The sequence below is a fragment of the Orcinus orca genome, chromosome 14 (genome assembly GCF_937001465.1).
Source record: "Orcinus orca chromosome 14, mOrcOrc1.1, whole genome shotgun sequence".
Classification (NCBI taxonomy): Eukaryota; Metazoa; Chordata; class Mammalia; order Artiodactyla; family Delphinidae; genus Orcinus; species Orcinus orca.
This window is the reverse complement of record NC_064572.1, coordinates 20561646-20584561: the sequence shown is the minus strand read 5'-3', so window position 1 is coordinate 20584561 and position 22916 is coordinate 20561646. Positions and strand designations below refer to the sequence as shown.

At 37.5% G+C, this 22916-nt stretch overlaps 1 protein-coding gene across 2 annotated transcripts in view; it reads left to right on the top strand.

The window, feature by feature from the left end:
- TMEM26 (transmembrane protein 26) overlaps window positions 1-22916 on the top strand; it is a 47013-nt gene that overhangs the window by 5745 nt on the left and 18352 nt on the right. The window contains exons 2-4 of one of the 2 annotated variants that reach the window (XM_004279979.3): window positions 13089-13167; window positions 17243-17356; window positions 19348-19568. In XM_004279979.3, coding sequence (XP_004280027.1) covers window positions 13089-13167; window positions 17243-17356; window positions 19348-19568 — 414 coding nt within the window. Of the gene's footprint in view, window positions 1-13088; window positions 13168-17242; window positions 17411-19347; window positions 19569-22916 lie in introns of both variants that reach the window. The other variant, XM_033406053.2, reaches the window with a different exon arrangement.

Genomic DNA, 22916 nt, shown 5'->3' with positions numbered 1-22916 from the left:
CACCAGGGAAGTCCCCTCCCTTCTCTTTTATTAGGTTGAATCAGACAACTACTTGTTGACCTGCCTACTAAGTAAACATGACACATGCTAGACACTGTGAAGAAACAGAAAACAGACATATTTGAGATTTTAAAATAAAATGTAGCATTTCAATGAAGCGTTCACATGTGTGGGAATAAGAATAATTGTGAATAGTTAGCATTTTGTGATGTTCGGGCTCTTTCAAGTGTTTTACAGAACTTCCCACTTGATCCTGACAACAGCTGTAGTTATTTTGTTTCTGTTTTCTCCCATTTTTAGGTGAGGAAGCTGAGGCACAGAGTTGTTAAACCATTTAAAGATCATTGAGCTGGTGATGGGGAAAGCAGGGATGTTAAGACTCTAACAATTTAGAGGAGAAAAGGATGTGGGGAGGAGTGATGGGGCAGGGTGGGGACATGGCCAGGGGATGGTGAGTAGGGAGGGAGAGGGGGCTTTACAGCATTTGAGCCGCCGCAGGAAAAGCAGATATGAGAGAGAAGAGTGCCAAGGCTGGGTAAGTAAAGGACATCCTGAGGGAGGTGAGTGTGGGGAAACGATAACAGATTTCTCTGGAGGAAACACAGAGCCTTATCATTCTTCATTCAGCAAAAATACCTGGAACATCTCAAGTGTGTTAGATGTTTTTTTTTTTAGTGCCAAGAATACGGAGGTGAATAAAGCAGGTAAAATCCTGCCCTGAAAGAACTCGTATCTTAGTCAAGGGACTCAGAAAATAAAATAAATAATAAACAAATGTGCTGACAGGGAACTGGATAAAGGCAGTCAAAAGGTACAAACTTCCAGTTATAAGATAAATGAGTACGAGGGATGTAATGTACAACATGATTAATATAATTAACACTGCTGTATGTTACATATGGACGTTACTGAGAGTAAATCCTAAGACTTCTCATCACAAGGAAAAACTGTTTCTTCCCATTTCTTTTATTTGTATCCGTATGAGATGGATGTTCACTAAACTTACTGTGACAATCATTTCATGATGTACGTAAGTCAAATCATTAATGCTGTACAACCTGAAACTCACACAGTGCTGTATGTCAATTGCGCCTCAGTGAAACTGGAAGAAAAAAACCAGGTGTGCTGATAAGTAACAATAAGCAGGTAAACAAATGAGGGATCAGAGCTATGAAGGCCTAAGTGGGATGGGGTATAGAGGGATGGAGGCCCGGGGGAAGGTTCCACTGGGTGGAAAGAGAGATGTCTAGCTGGGGAGGCGACGTGTGAGCTGAGTCCGTTAGAGAGAGAAGGAGCCAGGCAAGGGAAGAGCCAGGGAGACGATGAAAGAAGTGAGAGGAAGAAGAGCTATGCGTGCCTTGGGACACTTCCGACATCCTCCCAGAAGACAGAGAAATACTGACTTTCTCTACTAGTCTTCATTGTCTCTTCTCCCCATGTCCCCTGCCTCCAAGTGAGAAATTCCTTCTAAATTTTATATTTGATCATATCTCATTTAAAAAAATTGAAGTATAGTTGATTTATAATGTTTTAGGCATATAGCAAAGTGATCCAGTTATAGACACATACATACACACCTACACACACATATATGTGTATATATATAGTCTTCTTCAGATTCTTTTCCATTATAGGTTATTACAAGATACTGAATAGAGTTCCCTGTGCTATACAGTAGGTCCTTGTTGTTTATCTATTTTATACACAGTAGTGTGTATCTGTTACCATATCTCATTTGAAACATCATGTGTTTGAAAATGTCTGGCTGGCCCCCAACTAAAAACAGGAAAGATAAATTAAACATCAAAAGAGATTCCATCCTAAATTGATTGCAAATTCAAACCAATTGTGTAAAAAACTCAGTGAAATCTGATTTGATTAATCAATTGTATTTAGACGGTTCAGCAGCGGAAATGAAAAACCTAGACTTGACAGGTATCCTATGAGGTCTGATCCTGAACAAGTTTTGAGCAGTGTAGAAGAGCTCTGTAGGATTATGATGCTGTAGTATTTGATAATATGTATCTTCCTCTACCAAAACTGCTTACGAAAACGCCACAGAGGACGTTGGGAAATAAAAGCACTCTTCTCCTGATCTCGTTGGGTATCAGAGAGGACGAAATGAAGGCATTTAGAAGGAGACCCTATGATTTCCATATGGCCAGGGTGGGCACCGGAAATTCTCCCAGGAGATAAACTGTTTCTCTTCTTGTTCACATTTGCTGTCCAGATTTCCTGATATCTCTCCTTAACTTTTTAGTTATTCCAATAATACTTTCCACTGTGCATTGGACTTACCAGCACTGCCTGCAGTGTACATCCAGAGCTTTATAATATTCATTATCTTCACATGTGTTCGTGTGTATGCATTTTCTATCCTGAACCTTGAGCTCAAGGCAAAAGGGTGACTTACATTTGCATCCTTTTTGTAGGCATACACTGAATGTTACCAGCAAATGACTTTGTTTTTAGTGATCCGAGTCATGGTTTAGGAGGAAGAGTCTTAACCTATCTTGAGTTAGTACTATGCTTTGCTCCTAAGAAGAAGTCGTATTTTCTTCCTTTATTTCACAATGAACTTGGGATCAAATCAATAATTATGGCTGCATTTAGAATGGGACCCCCAGGAAATTGAACCACTGAATGATGCCCGTGTTTTTCTCCACCAGTATGTTCAAGTGAGACATTTAAAACTGAAAATTAAGGCTATAATATTTTGTAACTTCGTGTACTTGACTGGGAGAAAAACAAAGTACAAATTAGTGTCGGCAGCTCCCATGAGTCAGTGTATATGTGTATATCCCTACTTCTAAATTTCAAGCATTTCTCCTTCTCATAGCAGTGACATTATTATGCATACAGCATCAGGACGAATCTGAATAGCTTCACTTTTATAACAATGGAAAATTCACCTTTACATGGAGGTTTATTTTCCCCATGTGCATTTCCCTCCCTACTCCGGAAGTTCCTCTAAAGTACCAATATCAGGCGTGTTAGACGTGGAGTGCATAAATCATTTTGTTAAAGAAAACCCGTGGTTTTTAAAAAATAAAATAGTATTTTTTAATATGCAGGTATGAAAAAATGAACTTTCTTTGAAAGTCACGGTCAGGATTGTTAACAGTCCACAATTTTAATATAAAATGCCAAGGTGGGGCTGATTTTGTTTATTTTTTCTGAATATAAACTTACCACCCATAGTTGTTCAGGGAGAGGGGTTATATTTTATCTTTGGGTTGTCTGACCTCCAAGAAGTAGCTGGTGCATGACTGACTTAATCTTGTATGCTTATTAGAATAAAAATTAGTAATTCTTAGAAAAAAAAGAAGTCCTCTCTATGATGGATGCCTCTGACAGCCTCGGTTGGGTCCTACAAGAGTCCTTTGCTTTCTTATTTCCCTGATTGAGCCCCCTGTTCCACACACCTATTTTATTATTAGGAATAGCCTCTTAATATATTGGCTATGCCATTTTCTGACAGTCTGTTAATAATGGAGATGAGGAGGATGATGAAAGTGATGGTGATGATGCAGGTGGTAACAGTTATTGATTACTGAGTACTGACGATGCTCCTAGCCTGCTTTACATCCATTATCTCATGTGATCCTCACGACCACCCAATGAATTCATTTTCATCTTTATTACTATTTTATGATGAGGACGCTGCCGCATAGCAAGGCTAGGTCACTTATCTAAGGTCACGACTAGTAATAATAAATCACAAAAACAATGCCTAGCATATGGTGAGCCCTCACTTTTATTGAGCCAGGCTTTTGCACTGAATGGATTACCTCCTTCACTCCTCACAACAGCCCTCGTGCTACTATTCTAGCTCCTACTTGCAAATGAGGAAGCCAAACTCAGAGAAGTATTCCCACGCTCGGATTAAACTCCATCAGCCTGTTTGTTGCGCTCTGCATTCGGTAACCAAACTGGGTTTTGCCTGTGGACAGTACAACTACGTATATTTTGGGGGTCAAGGATTCCCTACAGTAGAGAAAGGGTCAAAGTATTTACTCTGTTTCACAATTGGGTAGGTAAATCTCAGGTGACTTGCTAATGAGTACTAGGATGGTTTTGCTTAGAATGTACAAAATTTCAGACTCCACATGGCCACGACTCAGAGACACTTGCACAAGCAGACATCCCTGTAAAATCAAAGCAGATGCAAAAGAAGACAGAAGAGGGGAAAAATTCTAGAGCGTCTTCATTTTTGGTCCTGAAGTGAAGAACCAATCTCTTCCACAGAACAGAAATAAATACCATTGTCTTTTATAGAGTGAAATAAATTGAAGTGTTATATAAATAACATCCATAATGCATTTAATCCTCTGAGAGACCATTAAAATTCCTGTAGTCATTAGTGCTTAAGTTCGCTTGTTCATTAAACAATCATTTATTATAGTAGGTGCTATGATGGTGTTCTTGAAGGAATATAAAACATGCGCAGTTATATGAGGACAAGACAAAACAATACTGTGAGAACCAAATAATTTTCCACAAATTAAGTCCAAGAGTGCAGAAAGGCTTCAGAATAAAGATACGGTCTGTATGGTAGACTTGTTGGACGTGGAAAATTTCTCAGGTATGTGCTTTATGTCCTAGCCTTTGAAGTGGCTGGTGGTTTTACAAGAGTGGAGAGAAGAGAGAAGGGCTTTTCAGGTTGAGGGAATATCATGATGGTAATACACAGGGTTTCAGTTGGAACCAGTTCATTTACGAAGATGTCACGATTTCCTTTGCCTCAGAAATTCTATGAGAAAAACAGTAATGTCGATCCTAAAAATCGATGCATATTTTGTCCCTAGAGCTCGTTTAGTCATCCTGAAGCATGTTGTTGAGGTTTGAACGTGAGCAACTTCAATTTTAATGGAGTTTGTTCTTGGTTTAGATATCATCTTGGAAATTCTTAAGCGAAGTGAAGTATGTAATACTAATTTTGCTAGTGGTTGATAATATACTTTGAGAATGTTACCTTACTGAAAAAAACAATCAGTGACAATGAACAAAGAAAGTTATAATTAAAGGCCTAGTGTTCAGCTTCAGAAGTATTCTCCTTTTTACAAAACCTAGATGTGGGCATTCTTCAAGGGCTTTGGAAATCTAAAGAACGATTCCACTGTAATAGGCATTCCTAACCCATCTGAAGTTCCTCCCTGTCTCTTCTATTCTCGTTATTAGTCTGCTCCCCCATAAGATCCTGGACAAAACAAACCCATCATCTGATCTTGGTACCTACTGAAACATACACACTCCATATTCAATTTTCCATTGGTGGGGAGTTCTCACCAGCCTACGGCCATTTGGTTGCGGCCTCCCCTCCCCCTGCTCCTCCCTTATGGGCGGGCACCAGCAAAGGGCTCTAGGAGGGAGGTGATGACAGATTAGTGATTTCCCAGGCATTTGGGGGTCGTGTGTTCTAGAGGAGCACAGGGTGCATTTTGAGGGGTGGCAGAGAGGTAGGTGCTATCTGGAGGCTGTCGTATTGGACACCCTTACCCCCTGTGCTAACAGAAAGCCCTCCTGAGCAGCCCAGATGGAAACCGTGGCTGTTAAGGTCCACTTCAAGAAACCAGTCTACAAGTAAGGAGGCCAGACAGTCCTTAAGTTGTTAGACACGGTTTAGGGGCTCATGAAAGGATATCTTGACCTAGTTTCTTGATTTCCATGAAAAGAAGCCTATTAATATAAAGTGCTCCAGAAATCTTGAAGACCCTCGAGGCTGTTTAACATGAGATTTTGAAACCTGGGTCTAGTATATCCTGACAACTCCACGCTGCCTTTGTAGAGTAGGAAATACTGAGCAGTGAAATATAAATAAAATCGCAGTTCGCATCAAAGTAATTTTGGAACATTATTTTTGCTCCATTTAAATATTATCTATCTTCAGATTTATGCATATAATTACAAGATTAGAATCCTCACTGTTTGCAGAGAGAAAAGCTGCACAGGGTAGTGGCTGATATTATGGTTAATTTTTCTTCTATTTGCCTACTTCCATTGTTGTATGTTTCTAAAGTGAATAAATGTTACTTTTCCAATAAGAAAACAATAATAAATATCATTTTGGGGAAGAGGAAAATGGAGTCCTAATTCCAGGCTAATGGTGAGTTGAAGTAGATATCCATTGCAGGGCTAAATTGCTAAATGTCATGACATAATCATTTTGTGAAAAACACTGTCATGTTGAAATGACAACTTTGTATGACAAATGATACTTTATATTTGGATGAAGTGAACTGAAAATAAAGCAATGAGTATAGCTCTTTAAGAGCTCAGAGCAGTGTCTAGCATGTAGGAAGACCTACAAACATAGTAGTGAACAAATAAGTACATAAACAAATAGAGAAAAACATCCTTTAATGTAAGGTGCTCCTGCTGTGTATTTAGAGAGAATTGGTGTGTTGGCTAAGGGCTGTGAAATAAAAGACAAACAAACAAATAAAAAAAAATTTCTCTGGAGAAAAATTATCTTCAGGAAGGCTGGAATTTAGAAAAACTAGCTGAGCAAAGGGAAAGCAATTTGGCATTAAAGTATTAATGCTGGGCATCTTCTATATTGTGATAGGGTAGTGATAGTTGGAACTGTAATAAGTCTGAGTTTCCAAGGATAGGTAGCTCATCAGTAATCAGGTATTATCAATTTTGTAAAAATATCCCACCTGGACATGTCTTATTCATTTAATCATATATTTATCAGTTTTTGTCAGTCTCTCAATAGTGTAACATAATTTTATAAACAAGCAACCAGAAACCTGATTTATTTCTGAGATGGCTAGACCCCTCTCTGGTATTAGTGCTTGTGGTTGGTATCTACTTACTTTTGATACAATTAAGACATGAAAACTGGAGTAAAATGATTTGTAGCCCCTAAGAAAGGGCCTGCAATTTGGTTAATTACCCAGAAAGAGGTGGGATCGGGCTTAGTTTTTAATATTTAGAATTCACATTCTCCTTGGTTCCAAAAATGAATCACTGACAATGAACTATCAAGAATATGACAAACCTTCAAAATAATAAGTAACAGCTAAATGTCATCTTGAAATATTAAAATCCTTCGTAGTGGCAAAAAATACCAAATTTATACAAGAACAGAATAATTAGTTTCCTTCAGAAAAACTTCTGATAAGAATCAATTTATGATGATATTTCAAAAAGAGATTTCTAGTCAAACCAGCAACAGAGTGTCAAGAAAGTTGGAATTATAAATCAACTAGGACCTTATGAAATCACTGACGATTTGGGGGAGCCCATCATGTGCCAAACACTGTGGAAGGAGCTGAGGGCATAATGTTGAGCAGACAAGACACAATTCTGTGCTTGTATTGGGTTGGCCAAAAAGTTCGTTCATTTAGTGAATACGTTGTTCAATAAAGGTCTTCATGAAAATGAAAAGCGTCCTTTATTTGTACTTAAAACCGAACGAACTTTTTGGCCACTCCAATATTACTCAGAATTGCTGGGAGACAATTAGTGACCACAGGTACACATACACGTATATATAGTTATAAAATTTGAAACTGTATGGGGTGAAAGTGAAGAGTGTTATATATAGAACAAGTGTAACAAGGAGATCTAATTTAGGCTGGAAGGACAAGGAAAGCTTTTCTGTGGAGTCCTATAGAGCTGACATGAATTTTGAGAAGGAGATAATCAGGTGAAAAGTGAGGGAGAGAGGTATTTCAAGGGGGAGAACTACATGTGTGAAGGCCTGAGTTAGGAACTCACTCAGCTTTTTTCCGGAACTGAAAGAAAACACCATTATAGGAGCACAGTGAGGAAGAATGCAAGCAACAGAGACCAAGAGGTAGGCAGGGTGCTGATGGTACAGCATTTTATAAGTCATGATGAGCAAAAAGCCCACGCCAACCATGACTGTGTGACAGTAACTGCCTTAACCGTGAAGGTGAAGTTAGACATAATGATGTCCACAGCACTGCAAACAACTTCCCTTGATTCAGGGAGTCTCAAATAGGTTTGGTTTTGAGAACCATAGTTTAAAAATGGGGTTGATTTCAAGTTATTTGAAGAAACAATCTTCTAACCAGGTATTCTGTGGGTCTGCTTTAAGTGTAGGTGCTGAATATGTGGCCATGAGTGTATCTGCAGAGCTGAGCCTGGGTAAGGCAACAACTCACATGTATTGAGCATATACAGTATCAAGCTCATAACACTGTCTTATTTAATCCTCACAACCACCCTATGAGGTGGATATTATTATACCCATTTCCATAGACAAGGACATTGAGTCTCAGGAAAGGTAGCGACTTTCTAAAGATGAATGAATAGAAGAGGCAAGATTCAAGTTTGGGTCTCTCAAGTTCATGAAAATGCTACCACAGTGTCACAGTTCCTCAAGGGACACAGCAAGAGGAGCATACTTGTTACCAGACCCGCTGAAATGGGAAGAAAATGTCCTCATAGATGCCAGCAGCCTCCATTCACTTCATTTGCTCAATCCTCCCTTTGTTTATAAATTCAGGCATTCAAGCATTTAAGTATTTGCTTAATAAACATTAATTAAAGACTTAAAAAGACACCTGAGACCACTGAGGAGGGGGAAAAAATGAAGGAGAGGGAAGAGGGAAGGGACATAAAGATATATGTGACTCAGGATCTGTCTTCAAGGAACTTAGGAAAGCGAAGTCATATATACACATAACAAAAAAACAGTGGAGAATGTGCTGGGTCACAAGAAAAATACAAGTTAAGATTAACTGCTGCCATTAATTCCTACATTGCAAAATACAGGAAGGACGTCGATGGGTAGAGATGTAAGAGGAGGGCTTTCCAAAACAGGCAGTCATAATTTGAAGGGACGTTTGCTCCAAAAACCATGTCAGAGCCTCACTTCTCAGATGGACCAAGCTGAAGGGGCAATAGAGCCCTTTGCTCTTAACAGGGACCCATGGTCCAATAAAACATATGTGACATATGGTTGAAATGTCTTCTTCATGTCCCAAATAAAACCTATCATACATGTTTTAATACTTCTCTAGATTATAGAAACTTATTTTCTCCATAATTAAAAAAAAAAAAGAAATTTCAGTTGTACAACTACCACAGCCTGCTACTGGGCGGGGGAAGGGGGAGGGAGAAAGTAGGGAAGGAAGCTCCTGATTCTCATTTGCTATTGACCACTTCGCAGACTAGGCATTTCGTTGGTAATTCTACCTGGAAGCCTTTGGAAATTCCAGCAAATCCTCTTAGGTGTAGGGTTAAGAGGGTGCGAAATAGGGGGAGAAAGACTATGGACTCATACACTCTTGAGCTGAATATGATTAATTCTCGGGGGGTTAAATGTGATTCCCTCTTCCCACCCCCTATTCACTTACATCAAATAGGTCTGATGAAGAGGAGCTGAAGTGAGGGAAACTTTCTAAAACATTTTGTTTTGTTTCATTTTTAAATACACAGCAGGTTGAAACTACTGAGTTGCTCAGCTTGATAGAATGTGGTAAAGGAAGAGGAAGGGGAAGGGGAGATAAGATTAGATAATGGAGGCTTTGAATATCAGAGAGAGAATTTAGATTTTCTGTAGTAAGCAGCACAGAAAATCCTGGATTTGGAAGTTTTTTGTTTTCTAATATAACTAGATTCCTAATTAGAGGAAATATGTTGAACCAGGATAGTATTTTTTTCCAGTTATAGAAATAAATCTTATGCATAGAAGATGTTAAGGGTTATTGTTCTTTTTTATTCTTAACCTCTTTCAAGAGCTATGTTATGTTCAGTCTAGAGTCTCCCTAGATTATTATTGTAACAGTATTGTTAGGGGAGTTAATCCCAAAATTAATTCCAAGAGAGTCAACAAAACTGCAGTCCAGCCAACATTTGATGTATCCAAACAGACATTTACATATTCCCTCCGATTGTCCCTCCAACCAGAATTCATTTCCTTTCCCAATTTCACAAAGGAAATATTCTCTCCTGATGTTTCCCTTGATATGGAAGGTCAAAGAATTAAGTGTTCCTTTTCTTTTTGAAAGCATGTTCAACATGGGGGCTTTTGATATCTTGCTGCAGCCCAGCCATCGTCTAAATCAGATTTTAATAATATCATGACCCATACCCCTTTGTTTCAAAATTATTTTTTGCAGGAACTCAAAGGTAGGGGAGTGTCCATTTAAATACTGATTTTTTTTAACATCTTTATTGGAGTATAATTGCTTTACAATGGTGTGTTAGTTTCTGCTTTATAACAAAAGTAAATCAGCTATACATATTAAATACTGATTTTTTTAAAAGACTCTCTTTCTTTTACCCTTTCTCCCTTCTTCTCCTCAGAAGTTGAAAGGAGATATTAATGAAAGGGTTAACAGCCTTTAAAAAGTCCATTCTAAAAATTTTCCTGTATTTAGGTTTGCTCACTTCTTCCCCCACTGGATTATAACAGTATGAATTTAGTAGCATTTCATCTCAAACAATTCTATTTTTGAGCAATTAACATTTCTATTTTTCAGGTCACTTTAAACCATCACATATGTGTACTAAAAGTATTTTAATAAAATTATATTGACTTACAATTTTGACTTTAAGATGATTCATAAAGCAAGATTCCAATCTAAATTAAATGAAATTGGAAGAAATAAATTTGGAAAGTATGTAATTTTCATCTTCTTTAAAATTTTTAAGGACATGTTTTCATTGCACAATGTCCCATAATTATATTGGTAGTAGCTACTTGTTATTGAATGCCCAACTCTGCCAGGCGCCGCTTTATAGAAAGTACAGTTGACCCCTGAACAGTATGGGTTGGAACTGTGCAAGTCCACTTATATACATATTATTTTCAAGAAATACATACTATAGTACTACATGTCCCATGTTGTTTGAATCTGTGGATGTGGAACTGTGGATACAGAGGACCGACTACAGAGTTATATGTGGATTTTCAACTATGCAGAAGGTCAGTGATCCTAACCTCCACGTTGTTTAAGGGTCAACTGTATAATAAAAATTCCTGTGAGATAAATGTGACAGCTACGGACTGAACTGTGTTCTCCCCAAATTCATATGTTGAAGCCCTAACCCCCAATGTAACTGTATTTAGAGACAGAGCTAAATACAGTTTTAGGAAGTCAGTAAGGTTAAATGAGGTTCATAAGGGTAGGGTTCTAAAATAATAAGATTAGTGGCCTCATAAGAAGAGAAGAGAGGGCCTTCCCTGGTGGCGCAGTGATTAAGGATCCACCTGCCAATACAGGGGACACAGGTTCGAGCCCTGGTCCGGGAAGATCCCACATGCCACAATACAGGGGACACGGGTTCGAGCCCTGGTCCGGGAAGATCCCACATGCCACGGAGGAACTAAGTTGGTGCACCACAACTACTGAGCGTGGGCTCTAGAACCCACGAGCCACAACTACTGAGCCCGCATGCCACAACTACTGAAGCCCACACTCCTATAGCCCATGCTCTGCAACAAGAGAAGCCACGGCCATGAGAAGCCTGCGCACCGAAATGAAGAGTGGCCCCCACTCATAGCAACTAGAGAAAGCCCGCATGCAGCAACGAAGACCCAATGCAGCCAAAAGATAAATTAAAAAAAAAAAAAGGGGCTTCCCTGGTGGCGCAGTGGTTGGGAGTCCGCCTGCCAATGCAGGGGACACGGGTTCGTGCCCTGGTCCGGGAAGATCCCACATGCCGCGGAGCGGCTGGGCCCGTGAGCCATGGCCGCTGAGCCTGCGCGTCCGGAGCCTGTGCTCCGCAACAGGAGAGGCCACAGCAGTGAGAGGCCTGCGTGACACAAAAAAAAAAAAAAAAAGAGAGAGAGAGAGAGAGAGAAATCTCTTTCTGTCCTTGTGATGTGTATGCACTTAGGAAAGGACATGTGAGGATCCTGAACTTCTGATCTCCAGAACTGTGAGAAAATAAATTTCTGTTGTTGAAGGCATGCAGTCTGTGGTATTTTGTTATGGCAGCCTAAGCTAGTATATGACTGTTCCCATTTTGTGGATTAGGAAGCAAACAGAGGTCAGTGGCAACACTAACGTTTGAACCTGATGTGTCTGACTACAAACAAAAGCACTCTCTTTGAATTGCCCTCTGAATTTTGAGTCTGAAAATAATTACTATAGATAGCTCTTTAAAAAAATACCAAACCCTTCATCTGTTGTTTGTTGGTATAGGCATACCTTGGAGATACGGCAGGTTCAGTTCCAGACCACTGCAATAAAGCAAGTCACATGAATTTTTTGGTTTCCCGGTGCATTTAAAAGTTATGTTTACACTATACTGTAGTCTTTTAAGTGTGCATTGTTTTAAAAATCAATGCACATATCCTTAATTTAAAAATGCTCCATTGTTAAAAAATGCGAACTATCATCTGAGCCTTCAGTGAGTCTTGGAAGTAACATCAATGATCACTGATCACACATCAGCATAACAGATATAATAATAATGAAAAAGTTTGAAATATGTGACACAGAGACACAAAATGAGCAAATACTGTTGGAGAAATGGCGCTGATAGACAGACTTCCTTCACACAGAGTAGCCAGCAACCTTCACTTTGTAAAAAATACAATATCTGTGAAGTGCAATAAAGCAAAGCGTAATAAAATGAGATGTGCCTGTATTTTTATTTGTACCAGGTTTAGCAGAAACACACAAAGCCAGTTGATTTCCTTCAGTACATATCATCTGATTTTTGTCTTTTTGTACGTTACTATTTGAGCTCTCAGAATTTCAGGTTAATGATGAAAAATGTAGCCAATCTTTCTGAAAGTACAATGTTCAAAAATCTAAGATTTACTATTTCTGTATTTGCTTTTTGTAAAATGTATTAAATACAAAATATACAGTTTTGTGCCTGAAACTAATTGGCAGTACCCCATTAAACTATATTAAAATTAACATCTATTAATTGGATTAGAAATTCAGTGAGAATGACAGCTGCTAGTGCCTTTTACAGTTACTTTGTTTCTCTATAATCCATATGGCAGGAATCACATAATGCTTTTTCCCCCTTAGAAATAAACACTTGAGATAAAATGATCTGACTCAGTGTGGTCAGGGTATGTGCACTTGTTTTCTTTTTAAAAAATTTTGTAAAAGCTGAGCTATCTTTTTTTTCCTCTTTCACAGGTTTTCACCAGCCATATTTTTATATCTCATTAGCATTGTTCCATCATTATGGCTTCTTGAAATGCACCATGAGACCCAGGTATGTCCTTTTGGAAAGTAGGGAAGTGGAATACTCAGCAATAAACTACATTCATATTATAATCCAATTTCTGTCAGAAATGCACTTTTCTAAGGAACTGGAGTTATCAAGATTTGAATAAGTAAGAGGACTCAGCGAAAAGGAAGTGAATCCATGATCTGTAAAACCCCATGAAAATGTTGCATTCATTTAAGATTTAAGACTACATCATTCACTAACAATTTGGGTTAGAGATCTTGTTCTTAAGACTTCCCCTCCAATATGCTACAGTTTACATGGGGATATATAATTCTGGTTTTAACCCTTGCCGCTTCAACGAGTTATTGTGCTAAGAACGGGCAGGGCTCAGTCATCTAGCATCCTATAAAATGACATTTTTAGGGACAACAGAAACAAAAAAGAAACCCCATCATCTGTACTCAGCTATACAAATACAATCAAACTTGGAGGGGCTATTTGAAGTAGTCTGTCTTAAAATACAGGCTTTGCAGGTTACAGGAGATTCACTTTTGAGGGTCCTATGAACTGTCTCAGTAAAATAGGAATTTCACCCTAGGGACCCGAAATAAGGGTAAAGGAGAGGAGCCAGGGGACCCACCGTCAGGAAGGGTGGGCTCTCTGTTTTAAGACCACACGGACCTAGAAAACAAACAGTGGGTTCCAATAAGAGTCCCTAATCTATATTAGGGAGATACAGAGGGAGGTACTGATTTTTAAGTGAGTTGCTTCTTGCCTGGGCAACCCTAGGTAGCAGGCTCTAGGCTGGATTTGGTCATTGATTGTTGTAAATGCTCCTGTACAACACTGGGGGTGCCAGTTGGCGAAGTCCATCAGACTGCAGCCTGGACATCACATCTTCAGGGTGCAGGTTACAGGTTCATATGTTTTACAGTAGTTATAATATTATTTTAGGACATTTACTGGTAAAATCTGTGAGACTGTTTCACAGATTTCTTTGCTACAGTTGGTCATTTTATAGCAAAGTTAAGCCTCTTATATATGTTTCAGATATTCAAACCTTATCTGGAAGATGCTTGCTCCAAATTTTAGGCACACAGATGGGAATTTAGTTCTGTAGACTATTTCTGAATTCCACAAGCATGTACCAATGATGTAGGCATGAAGAAAACATTTGTCTGCCTAAATCTCCTGTTTAAAAAACACTGAAGTCAAAGACTCTCTATATGTTTGTAGCAAAAGTATTTTTGTCACAGTAGATTGGTTGGTTCAAGTTATTATAGCTTTTAAAAACTGTACCATAAGGATTAGGGGACTGTCTCAATTTCCTTACTACTTACTGCTTTCAAGGATATGAAAATAAGCTCTGGTGATTTGAATCATTTTCTTCCTTCACATCTAATTCTATGACGTGGCTATCATCCACAATAACAATTCATTTCCCCAAATGCTTTTATAATATAAATGCGTTGCACAGTTAATTGATATACAGGTCCAATCCTATTACAACAAATAGCATGCAACCAAAAGCTCTCTTTTTAAGAAAAAAGAGATTTTTGAGCCCTGGGCAGTACCTCTTTAATTTTCATACTACAAAAGAAATTGGACCTTTAGCAGTAATGGATTTGACTCATTTTGACACTGAGAATTAAAACGAATGCCCAGTGATTGAATTGGGCAGGCTGGGCAGAGACAGAAGTAGAAAAAAGTGAGAGAGAGACAAAAAAGTATTGGCATTGCGTTTAAAGAAATAAGAAATGGCAGAATAAAGGGAGGTAGAGAAATTCTTAGTCCATTCATGTAGGAAATTTTGGTTATGATAATGATCACTTTTTTCATATAGTCCCTTCATTTCGAAGTATTTTCAGATACATTTTCTCATGTATACACCCAGCAACTTCTTAAGTTAGACGTGGTATATGGATTTCTATTTCATAGAAGAGGACCCTGAGACTAAGAAGGGTTAAGTAATTTTCCCAAGGCCACACAGCTAATCAACCATAGTTCTGGGGCTTAGAACCTGAGTCTTGAGCCCTAGTGCATTAAACCACACTGCCTTTCTCAATCATGTGTTCTGTGTGTTCCAGGAATTTGCATCAAAATCATCTGGATTTTTCATGATGGGAAAGGATAATTTAATTTCCTTTCACATTTTCCCTTTACTCTATACCCTAAATGCTCTAACCTATGACTTGGCATTTGAAAAACATGCTGACCTATTTCATGAAAACATTTCTCCTCGATGATCAATTCTGTACCTTCATTTCTGAATCTGGCTGGGTCTACCTGAATGGAAACAAAATGCTTACGACAACAGTTATGACCTTAACTCTTAGTCAAGTCTATTTATGAAGTGGCACAATTCAAGCAATGGAAATTTTCTGGTCTTGATGGTGTCACAGTCTGGTTGACCCAACGGAGTACTTTTGAAGCTATTAAAAGTTTTAAGACAGAGCCCACGAAAAAGTGACTTGTTGGCACCCAGATCGTGCACATCACTCACTTACACAATGCTGAATGTAAACAATATTACCATAAAAACCATATAAGTCAGGTTAGGTTTTAGGAGTCAAACCCACTGTTCTTTGCAGTCCTAAGGCAGCTGCCACTTAAAGGAAAGTCGTATCAATTTATAACAAATAGAGTTCTAAGAATAAAGAGGGACTCAGGTCTTTATACCATAACACGAACTACAAAACTATTTGCTATCAAGTTATCTTATGCTGCAGTATAGATGACGATGTTTTAAAAATAACAAGATGTCTATGGATTTTCAGTGATAAGAATGTAAAAAAACATATCAGGGTCACCGTTTTAAATATACAATCTGCTTTTCATGCCTGTAAGAGAAGTGGTCAAATTTGTTTTCTATTGAACATGAGGTTCTTAGATAGAGTCACCAAACTCCTCTGCAATGAGGATTTGTTGCTCAAAGATTTAATTTGTTATCTTTATTATCTTTTCTCGGAGCCTTAGCTGTACAAAAAAAAAGGGTACAAACAACTGCATTTTTGCTCTTAGAGTTACGGCACATGGCCATTTTTCTTAATTATTCTTGTTGTAACACTAGTTGTTTTGATGGAAGGGAGCAAAAAAATAGCTTCTTGACAGACTTTCTTTTCTACTTTTCCAAGTAGCTCATAGAATGATCGATGAAGTACCCAGAATAATTAAGAAAAATACACTTCTCACAATGTTAGCATTTAAAAAATAATAATTTCTCTCTAAATCCAAATGTGTGATCATGTGTGTGTGTTTGTGCATGTGTATGTGTTTCAAAAGTACGTTTGCTCTGCAGATGTTTTTAAAAAAAACAACCATATATATATATATATATATTTTTTTTTTTACCCATTTGTGAAATAATCATTGGCTACAGTTACATTTTCAAGTGCCACCCCTTTCCTCTCTTATGTACTTTTTTCTTCTCTTTCTGTACCTCAGATTCCCAGCATCTGGCTGGATAAAAATCATCCACAGTTCACTTGTAGAAATTTGCATGCAAAATGAAAGAACAAGAAGGGGGAAAAGTGCCATTTATTTTAGGTCTATTGCTAAATTTTTTATAAACCTAAACTGACTTCTAAAGTGACACAAGATGTATATGTTGGTGGGTGAATATGTTAATTTATTATTATTTTGGGGGGGTTGCTACAGTGCTTAACAGGCATGACTGAAAGTAACTGAATTATCTATATTAGCAAAATGGTATTTTAGATAAAGAGGCCTCTGGACAAGAAACAAAATCTTAGAATGAATGCTGTGACCAGGATCATACATGCTTTCATTGGTTGTTGGTTTGTTTTATAATTGATCCAGGGTTCAAGGAAGGGAACACAGTGATCGATCCATAAATTCTACAGCTCTCCACAATGAACTCAGAGCATCTACATCCTCATAGACTTGTGGAAAAATAAGACATGTATAGTTGACTCTTTTCTCATATTAGCTGAAAAGTGGTTTTCTATCTCAAGCCTATATTCTGATTTTCAGAAATGTTTATGCATACTGTGAAACGTCACATATTTGCTCATAACCTCTTAGACACATTGAAGCCATCTTAAACTCTACCTACTGTGATATTTTTTGACATACTGCTTTTTAAAACACTTCTTAGTATTGCAGTAGCCAATCTGAAGGAATGTCAAGGAACACCAGCACCAAAGAAGACTTCAATCAAACTCTGTTGTCAACTGAACAAACCAACAGAGCGGATGATCTCATTGAGACGGTGAGAGCTTTCTCACTGTATATTAAAGGATCTAGCAGATCACCTTTTCACTTGGTGAGGATAACATACTCTATACCTTTCAGCTCATTCTTTCCTAGGGAAATTTGCCAATTGTTTGGCTCAGGAATTCACAAGATAATTGTATTTAAACATATTATTAAACATATTTAACTTGCATAATAGGCATATATATCTTATATACATTAATAAATATATTTAACCTGCAGTATTAAGGAACCTTTAACACTTAGATCAGACAGTCTATGTACAAAGAGAGATACATACATTTGTGAAGGAATGATATAATGGAAAGACTGGGATCTGCCCTATATATTTTTTAGGTGTTTATGTTAATAAATCAGGGAAGGTTTCCAGCCAAAATAGAATCGCTTGTTTGTTCTTCTCATGCTTGATATTTGGCAAACTAACCATGACCTATTAGAAAATGATATACTGGAGAGACTCAAGGCCAAGGCCCCTACCACTGAACCATGTTTTCAACAATAAGACAGGCTACAGATTCTGTGAGGTTGAACAGAGCTACTTCAAGCTTCAATCACAGCTTACCCAGATCACTTTGAACAAATCAATCTCACTGTCTCTCAGTTTATCATCTGACAATTGAAAATATTAACACTGCTAGTATGCTTCCTCCAAGAATTAAATAAAATGTATGAGAAGTCTCAAAGAAGTGTGCAAATGAAAGATTATTGATCTTCCCTCACAGCTTCAATCAGGTTAGCATCCTGCCTTGTCTTTTATCCTCCCTTAAACTTTACACTTGACATCAGCACGTGATCAAGAGGGGTAAATAAATTTTGCACAGATATAGTTAAGTCACTTGTATACATCAGTTGGAATCACTATCCAATCCACTTAAGATCTATACCCTTGTAGTCTTTAGAGATCATAACTGATAGGGCCAATAATATACTTTAAAAGTTATTTGGAAGTTAAGTGGGCAAGAGATGGCATCCAGAATACATGAATGGGATGTAAATTTTTCTCAGAGTCCAAGAATAGGGGCAGAATAAAATTTGCTAGCTTATGAATTTTTGAATAATATGTTAAATGTTCAGAGTAAAAATAACCTTATAGTTATTCTCTTTCTTTACTTTTAGGTAATGAATAAATACTATTATATATTTTCTCCTTTGATATAGTGGGGTTTTTTTTGTTTTTGTTTTTTAAGAAGATGTTGGGGGTAGGAGTTTATTAATTTATTTTATTTATTTTTGCTGTGTTGGGTCTTCGTTTCTGTGCGAGGGCTTTCTCTAGTTGTGGCAAGCGGGGGCCACTCTTCATTGCAGTGCGCGGGCCTCTCACTGTCATGGCCTCTCTCGTTGCGGAGCACAGGCTCCAGACGCGCAGGCTCAGTAGTTGTGGCTCACGGGCCTAGTTGCTCCGCGGCATGTGGGATCCTCCCAGACCAGGGCTCGAACCCGTGTCCCCTGCATTAGCAGGCAGATTCTCAACCACTGCACCACCAGGGAAGCCCTGATATAGTGTTTTATAGCAATAAAAATCAAAAGAAAGATTTGTACCATGCTAAAAATATTACCAGATTAGTAAATTCCGATTTGAAATCTATAAAAGAAAAATACAGGAATTTTTAAATTTTAATATGGAATTTTTAAAATGTTGCTATGTGTTATACTGGTTACAGAGACTGATGAAATGATAAATTATCTATAAAACACTGCAAAATTGGTTTTTAAAATATCATATAGTACAATGCCCCTAGTAAGTGAAAGGTTTAAATTACTTTCAGTTATAAGGCTACCCCATTTTAAGGACCACATTAGCTTTTTTTTTTTTTAAGCGTGTTCAGTTGAAAAGAGTTTTACTTTCTTTATTAAGTGAAGAATCATTTTCTGAAAATGACCTTCCACAAAAGCTAACTATTGACTGACAGCCATGGTGAAGAAGGCCTCTCTCTCTAAGGTGATAGCTCATAATCATTCTGTCTGTATCACATTTGTCTTAAACAGGCCAAAGTTTTTGTAAATAACTTATCTACAGTATGCGAGAAAGTTTGGACTTTGGGACTCCATCAGACATTCCTGCTAATGCTAATAATTGGAAGATGGCTTCTACCCATTGGAGGCGGGATTACTCGGGATCAACTCTCTCAACTTCTCCTTATGTTTGTGGGGACAGCTGCTGACATACTGGAATTCACAAGTGAGACCCTGGAAGAAGAAAATGTGAGGTAAGAAGGCCCTGCAATGAAAAGACCTTCTTTTCAAGGTCAGGCCCACACACCTGTCTTTTTGTTCTATTGTTTATATTCTGCATGAATAAGGATTTTCAGGAGATCATATATCCAGTGCTAGAATCATAGAATTTGTTGCTGTTCGGGTACATGTTAGGTACCAGCCCCCTAACACACACACACATATATACATATGTATGTATATACATACATATGTATTACCATATATATATAAAAACTTTATATATGAATATGTCAAGGATGTTGCTGCTAGAGAAAAGGGGCAAATAATATTACCCATGGGTAAGAACAGAGAAGCTCTGACTGTTTGCATGACCACAGATTAGGTGAAGCCGTGGTTATCCGAAAACCTTCTGAGCGTGGAATGACCATCCCTAGCTTCCCTTTCACATGCTCAAGTGTCCAGGAATGTAGCCAATCATAAGGGTCTCTTCTAGAGCAGAGCAAAGCTACCATTCCAGGGAAGAACCTAGAGGTGACATGGAGAAATCACTCCTCTAGCCAGTTGGGGAATTTATACATACTCCCTGACATGAATGCAGAATGGGGCAGATTAGGTTTTATTTTACTAAATTTTATTTTTAGTCAGTTTTGTTCGAAGTGCCCAAAGGCTATCTGGTGTAGATGCCTATAAATTAAAACTTACTGAGTTGGTACTTTTATTTTTGCCACAAGCAAATAAACTCAGAATCCCTGATCCCAGCTGCTTATGGAACTACTTTCTTGCCTTTAGGGATTTAAGTCTCAGTGCCTAAATGTACTTTCAGCTTTGGTTGTTTTGCACTCTGCTATAAAAATAAATTGCAGTGAGGCTGGCTTTTAATTCTACATTTTATGCTGTGTTTCTCAAACAACGAAACATAAAGCTGAGCAAAATACACTAACTTACTGAGCAAACTTAATACCCCAGTTGTAGTACAAAGTGTATCTGTAATCATAGCTTACCTTCACATGATCATTGCCTGTTCCATTTCTACTAAGTTTTCTTATACCGTAAGTAGACGTCGAATTTTAAAAAGAATCCAATCTAAGTTGACCCATTGTCCTCAGAATGTTGACTTTAGCTTTGTAGCTTTAATACCAACTATTTGGTCAGTGCTTCACATTGTATAACACATTTTCAGATACATTAGAATACTTACAGTACAATGAGGTTACAAGAAAATCATGAAGAAATCATGACCGAGCACATAAAAACAATAAATAACTACAGGCACAGTGATATGGATATGACAATATAAGGATGATTAATTCTACCTAAATAGAAGTAGACATATAAATGCCAAATATCTAGTGAGATGCATGGGAAATAGGGTAGGAGAGGGGGTTCAGGAGGAATATGTTTTGAGGGGCTGGTTATAAAAATGTGAGAAACGCCAACCTCAGCTACCTTAATGGCCTGTTTATGAGGCCCATCCGCAAGTGACACCAAGAGGCATTTTATAGGTCAGTGTTTCCCAACAGATGTTGAATATTAAATAAGTTAATGATTAAAATGTCAATCACCCGGGGGGGAAATACCTTGAAAATTACGAGGGATCATTCATGCACCAACTCTTGACTGATCGTCTAGTGTGGGCCAGGTAGTGTGCTAGTGCTAGTGGAGACTGGGGAGCAAATGGTGAGCAACTGATGAAATAAAGGACACACAATCCTATCCCAACCCAGGTAATTTCAGTTCAGCAATTTCTTCACCCACCAATACATTAATCTGAGTGTTTTATAGTTTTTTCTCATTTTAAACTTATACCATGTCCTGAGAATAGAACTGAATAAACTCTGCCCAGGTTATTGTTTTTAAGTTTCTTTTCAGGTTTCATGATCTCAGATGAAATCATTTTATTTTTAATATAACTGCATTGTGTCAGTGACCTTCTGTGGTCTCCACTAGACTCATGCATGTCTCCATCATGACCCAAAGACTCCAAAATCAAGGCCCAGAGAGAACTGAGAGTTTTTAATTCCCTCCTAAGGCCCACCTCCCAAGTTCTGATTTCATCTCAGGCCCCATCTATACTGCAAGAATTAACACTGCAAATTTCCATCTCTTCAGAGGAAATATTAAATCCTTCTCACTGTAGTGTAGCTTTCCTCTTTGGCCTCAAAAAGACAATCATGAAGCATAAATTTAATAACGATGTGTAGCATCTTTCCATGTGCTGATTAGCTATTCATATATCTTCCTTGGTGAAGTATCTGTTCAAATTTTTGCCCATTTTTCATTGGATTAATTTTTATTGAGTTGTAAGAGTTCTTTATATATTCTGGATACAAGTCTGGTATTAGATACATAATGTAAATATTTTCTCCCAGTATATCATTTTTTAATGTTGTCATTTGAATAACAATTTTTTTGAATTTCGATAAAATCCCATGTATCATTTTTTCTTCTCTGTAGTGCTTTGGGAATAATAGATTCTAAGAAATATTCTCCCCATCAAAAATTAGAAATATTTTCCTGTGTAATGTTTTCACTTAATTTTTGTGTATCATGAGGTAAGGGTCTAAGTTCATGTTTTGTCTTGTTTCATTTTGTGTTTTGGCATTATCCCAGCAGTATTTTTTGCACAGCTAGGACCAACTGTCTCAGCACCATTTGTTGAAAAGACTATCCTTTCCCTATTAAATTGCCTTGGTATCTTTGTCAAAAATCAATTGACCACATATGTAAGGAGTTTTTCTGGACTTTCTATTGTGTTTCATTGCTCTGTGTGTCTATCTTATGCCAGTACTACGTTATTGAGATTACTGGAATTTTATGGTAAGTTTTGAAACTGGATACTGTAAGCCCTCTAACATTATTCTTTTTTCAAAAATTGTTCTGATTTTTCTAGCTCCTTTGCATTTCCATGTAAGTTTTATAATTAGCTTGTCAAATTCTACAAAAAAAATCCTGCTGGAGTTTTGATAAGGATTGTATTAAATCTAAGCATCAATTTGTGAAGAAGTGGCATCTTAATAATATTAAGTCTTTCAATTCATGAACATAAACTATCTCATCTTTTATTCAGATGTTCCTTAATTTCTCTCAGCAAAGTTTTGTAATTTTCAATGTATAGGTCTTGCACCACTTTTCCTAAATTTATTCCTAAATATTTTTCTTTTTGATAGAATCATTTTCTTAATTTATTAGTATCATTTTCATGTTTTTTATTACCACTATGTAGAAATACGATTGACTTTTGTGTGACAATCTTGTACCCAGAAACCATGCTAAACTTGCTTACTAGTTTTGTAGACTCCTTAGGGATTTCTACATATGGGATAATGTCATTTGAAAGCAAAGATATTTTTGATTCTTTCTAATCTGTATGCCTTTTATTT